General features: G+C 38.6%; 1 protein-coding gene across 7 annotated transcripts in view; it reads right to left on the minus strand.

Moving 5' to 3' along the window:
* The window catches only part of LOC112509353 (general transcription factor 3C polypeptide 3-like), a 20,692-nt gene that overhangs the window by 2,614 nt on the left and 12,244 nt on the right, over positions 1–5,834 (minus strand). For all 7 annotated transcript variants that reach the window (XM_025114271.1, XM_025114270.1, XM_025114273.1 and 4 more), the window contains 4 exons: positions 4,727–4,922; positions 3,709–3,966; positions 3,344–3,490; positions 83–161 (listed from right to left, as the gene is read on the minus strand). In XM_025114271.1, coding sequence (XP_024970039.1) covers positions 83–161; positions 3,344–3,490; positions 3,709–3,966; positions 4,727–4,922 — 680 coding nt within the window. The remainder of the gene's footprint in view (positions 1–82; positions 162–3,343; positions 3,491–3,708; positions 3,967–4,726; positions 4,923–5,834) is intronic.

Here is a 5,834-nt window from a genome sequence, read left to right on the forward strand (position 1 = left end):
TGTTTATCGCGTTCTCCTCATACAACCTCAAAATATGTTTTAGAAACTTGAAGAACACCCATATATAAAGATTGAACCATACCTTTGTAGAAGTAGCTAGTTGCTTGTGTTCTTGCACTTAGGCAGGAATAACAACGCCCCATATTCATATATAGTTGGCCCTTCACAAAATTTAATATATAAAATCGTATAAATAAAGAATCAACAAGACTGAACCAGTACTAACTAGGCATGTATACTTGTATAAATAACTCCCTCATCTCAAACTGAGCATCCCCCCCCCCCCAAACTAGAAAGGCTCTCCTTCAAGAAAAAAGTTATATAATAGTAAGGAAAAAAAAGTATTTTAAAGAGCAGCAATGGTAAAAGTCAGATCATTGAGCTGCTGTCACACTATAAAACTGGAAGTTAGACTGATACCCTGGTAGATAGTCCAAAAGCATGCCACATGCCATTTCTAAAAGGGACATTTATGTGGGAAGGAGCAAGAAAAGACACAAATGGAAATATTAAAGAACACCAACATACAAATATCTTACACACTCGACAGCAAGCCTTACCACCGTGTGACTAGCGTCACAATCTTCAAAAGAAACAAAAAACAATAGAGAACACACAACTTAAAAGAAATGATTAGCTTTGATAGAAATAAAAAATTATAGAAAACTAAGGAATTCAAAAGAACATTAAGAAATTACTAACACGCATTTTATGATCAAGGAATCAAGATAATGCTTCTGTTGTTGGTTACAGCTATACAAAAGAGGAATTGGAAAAGGTCATAGACTATAATTGTGAGAACAGACAAGATAGGTAGCTGCAGCTAAACATCTTTTGAGGCACAAAATGAAGGAACATCAATGTTCTTTTGTTTAACCATATTGACCACCGAATGGCTAATGGTAAGTTTGTATATTAGAAGTTCCAGCACATGGAGAAGTGCTCGGAGAAGGCAGCATGCCAACACCCAAAGCACAACGCATGTAGCAGAGGCAGACCTAGGAATTTTTCCAAGTGGTGGAACAATTTGACTATAAGAAGTGAAGAAATGGATGGAATTTTTTCAAGTAGTGGCACAATTTGACTATAAGAAATGAAGAAATGGATATTTTTCAAAAAATTGCCAGTGGTCAGTTAGTTAGTTTCTTGCTTTTCATATGTGAGGTCCTGTGTTCGAGTTTATTTATCACAGTTGTTCTTCAAGAACATAATAAATCTGAAATTAAAAGCTAAAAACTAAGTAAATGACATAAATGGGATTCGAACATGCACCTGGGATGCGAGAAAAGCTTTGCTAACCAACTCTACCAAGGAAAATTTGTGTTCTCCTTGTAGTTTTAAATATATACGGTTACACACACAAAATGATACAGTGGCACCTTTCACAACCCTAAAATAATTTACACTATGATGGAGGAACGAAGAGGTGGGCCGTGCCACTGTATCCACTAGTGTTGGTCCACCCCTGGCATGTAGATAGCCTAGCTCACTAGATCTAAACATCTAGGAATCTTTCTATAATCCTTAATGAGCTCATATGGTATAAGGGGTTCTATCATCTATGTGATTATTTCAGATTTAAAGAAGAGAAGCAGCAGCAATGTACATTAACATGATCACAAAATTTCAGGAACCTATGTGTATTTAAGTGCTTTTAAATATGTAGTACCATTATCTCTTTAACCATAAAGTCTCCGATCTTAAACTTCTATTTGCTACACCATCGCCTATCTCATCTCCGTGGTAGCAACGAAAATATGGCTTAGCTATCTCACCCTCATTCTTCTTCACCATCCCCTTTCCTGTTCTGCTCACGAGCTTCCCTCTCAATTAAATCATAAGGCACCTGAGAGCCAAGGGTCTACCTAGGTTAAACTTTCCGAGAATGATGATTCCCTCGCATAGCAAGGCATCTCTTTACCGGTACTCTTAGCACCATCCATTGGGAACCCTTCATACAATGCGATGGTGGCAGTGGCGCGGTAGTCATGTTGGTGTTAGCGGCAGCAATGGTTTCYGATGAACAYATCCCAACCAATTTTTCTCATATGCTGTTAATGCMACCACGTCTATCGAGAATTTGAAWGTCTGCATTAACATTTAACACAAGTCATGCCAGTTAAAACAACTYAATTGGGCTTGRGCCATTTCAGATCGAGTAATCTTGGCTTTGGGGATATCGCTACTTTTTCTTCCTTCGACCAATCCCTCATGATCAATCCCTGCTCTGCGACCTTTGTTCGGWTCAATGGTGGAGAAAAGAAAGATGGTGGAAGCAACTCGAGAGTCGAGATGGTTGCTATCAATCTCCATCACTCCTCTTTGGTACCGTATCCTCCTCCCCCAGCAGTTTCAGATCCCACTTGAAGGACTCGGCAGCGGCTATGGAYAAAATGCTGGTCAGATCAGTTTTGACTGTACCCAAACCGATTTCATTGGCTTTCAGAATAATCGAGTTCATCCTTAGCTTCTTGAGTCCTCTCCCCTTACCTTCTCCTCCTCCCTTGTTTCTATTCACCATTGAGATCACGAGACAGTCATGACAATGATCTCATATTCGTCCAAAGACAACCTCCTTATTCAAAGTGAAATCTCAGAAAACGAACTCCAACAGTGGAGATTTTCCTGGTTCGGGTGGGTTGGCTATGCATAACCCTACCTAAGATGGGTCGTGCATAAGTCTTTGTGAATAGTAGAACAAAATCGGGCATTCATTGTCACCACCTCTTCCAGTTTCTCATTGAACACAACCATCTGGTCCTGCATTTGTTGTTCACAGAAATGGTGGATCAAACTCCAAATAGCCCCTTCTCCAACAGGACCAACACTTTTACCCGCTATGTTATGGTACTCAAGGCCATATTCAGAACTGCTCTAATACCAATTTGTTGTGACCAATAAAAATAGAAAAACGTGAAAGAACAACCGTTAGGTGCTTCAACTGACGAGAAAGGAAAGGTTTCTCGCTTTTAGAGAGGCTAGCGGCTCTCCTATGAACATGCTCTAAATATTTTCTGAATGCTTTTTCCTCACTCCCACCCTCTCCCTATTTATTACGAGGCATCACAAGGATACCCATTCCCCTTCTCACCCCTACTACTCTAAAAACCCTGAATTGCTCCTTCTAGAATATAACCTTCTGGTTGGCTTGAGGTGGGTGCCTAACAGATGGTTACATGTAAGGGGAGACAGAAGACCATTTGCAAGAAGAGGGGAATCACGGAAGATAAAAGGCAATTTTCAGGTTGTGATTTTTGACAAACTAGAATGAGAAAGAAACATGTGAAAGAATAGATACCAAAGAAAATATACCACAACAGGTTAAATGAGGGTATTGACATACTTTGTTGCCACCATCATTCCCTTCTACCATCAGGTAGTACTTCAATGCAGATCCATGGTGCTTAAGACTCATGAATGAGTTTGCAACATCAATAATTAGATGACGGCAATCATTTACATYGTCTTCTGTAAAAACACTGAAGAAAGCCTACACGTTATTTGACAATAAATAACATCAGCTTCAGATAAAAAGCTAAAAGCCATTGTATAGGAACATCTGAAAGCTTGATTATATGTGGTGCATATTTGTGGAAGGCTAGAAGATAATACAGAAGCAAGGAATARATAGTGAACTAAATCTAAAAAATGAAAAATGTAGAATAAGAAGGGTTATAGACTGACAAAAAGAAACCATATAAATCAAACCTCTGCTTTTTCCATGTCTCCAAGATGAACATGGCATATTCCTGCTTGTATCADTAACTCAACTGGTAATTCTTTACCAACGGAATAAGTCTGTTGTGCATACTCAATATAGTGAAGAGCTTTCTCATGGGCATTTCCTGACATAAGCACTGAAGCCAATAAATGAACTACACTCAGATCAGCRTCATTTGGGTTCTTTTTTAAATAGTCTTCAAGTACGTTGATACTGCGTTCATGCTGRCCACATTTTTGGTACAACTGGAAAATAAGCAAAAAGTTAATTGCCACTAATTAGGCCATTACTGGAAACCAGAGGACCTCTTTCTACCTGCAAAGCTGAAAAATAACTGGAACATGGAAAACCCATCTAGAAACTACCTAACAAACAATCATCAAAACAACAGAGGAACAAGAAATAAAACATGAGAAACATGTACAAAAAAAAAAAAACCATAGGGCCTTTGGCCCAGCGGTACCTAGGTCACAGGTAGAGCCTACCTCGCATTAGGTCTAGGGTTCAAACCTTAAAAAAGGTGAGGAGGGTGTGTGAATTCATTTTCCATATTTAAATATCATATACTTCAAGACAAAAACATGTACGAAAAGATGCAAGTTACTTATCCAATAATGCGTAGGAAACCAAGTGCCCCCACTTACACACAAGCATTGCATAACCAGGAGCAATTGGAAGTTAGACCAATCAAAATGCTGTCAAACAAATAGGTCATCATTCTAAAGAATGACGAATAGGAAGAGCAGCYATATATAAAAGCAGCTACTTTCATTGGCCCCACTTACACTTTGGATTTGCGAAGAAGTTCCGCCTATTGTGCAGTCTTAGTGTTCACTTGAAATATGGAACCGCACAGCCATATATAAGAGCAGATACTCTCATATCAGAGCAATTGTAAAGAAACACAGCTTAAGGCTTATGTCATGTGAGAGATTGCTTGTAAAGAACACAATTTAAGTAAATATGCATATCAGAATATATGCACATAGATCAGTGGTTCCAAACCTTTGCTGCTGTTTTCAGTGCTTCAATATTCTTAGGACGAAGTTTCCATATTTGCTCATATGATTCAGCAGCCCTCTGATGTTCTCCAAGCTCAAGAAAAAGCGAGGCACGGTGATATCTAAGACYCATATCTTCAGGATCTGCTTTTATTGCTTTGCCAAGACAATATCGGGCTTGTCCACGGTATCCTTGTTCCCTGCATGATTGAGACTTGTATAATCAGATTTATCATTCTTTGCATCTAAAAACCCAAGGGAAGCTTTGTTAGAGACACAATACAGAGAAGCAAAATCTCAAACTTATAAAATTAGCTAGTAAGGGTGAATCTAGTAACTGTTTGCAATATATCATTTTAAAATCAAGATAGCAAGTCCAATATAAACTATRTAACCCCAGTATCTAGTACCAGTATGATGGATCATTAGGTGGTTGGGTATGAACCCATGCCAGATGACATTGAACTCTTTAACTCTTTTATCTTGATGTCAAACACTAGTGGAAGAGAACATTAGGTGGTTAACGGGGGATGGACCCATGTGAATGACATTGAAGCCTTGCAGATCCTTTTTACCCCACYGTCAAACATTAGTAAGATAGACCCCTATGTGTTCTCATATCTGGTCGATGAACCWTGTATACTGTAATTGGGAACTATGAGGGCAAACCCAACTCTATATTGATATATCATGTGGCACRTCAGCACAGAGGATGATGTAACTTGATTTAGAGGATTGCTCTTTCTTACATAAAGGTGCAGACGATTCGAACTTGCTGTGTGTTCACATGCTTTTAGGATGAAGTCCAGGTATTTTTAATTTATTGCAATATTAATATATGTGTGTTATATATAAACAAATTGGACCAAGTGTGTGTTTGGTTACAAGACTGAGTGCAAGAAGGTCCCAAATTCATTYAACCCCGTGTAATGCTTTTCTTAACATCGTTCAATTACCATACAAGTACAGAATTGCACAGCCTTTCTAAACACAAAAGCAACCAACATAAGGACGGACTTGAGGTCAAGTTGTACCCCTTGGACAAGAATCATGGACAAAACACATTTCCAAAATATATTCGGTGACATGTGAAAAGGCAATGAAATTAGGCA

Source organism: Cynara cardunculus (genome assembly GCF_001531365.2).
Source record: "Cynara cardunculus var. scolymus isolate 2C chromosome LG 3, CcrdV1, whole genome shotgun sequence".
Lineage (NCBI taxonomy): Eukaryota > Viridiplantae > Streptophyta > Magnoliopsida > Asterales > Asteraceae > Cynara > Cynara cardunculus.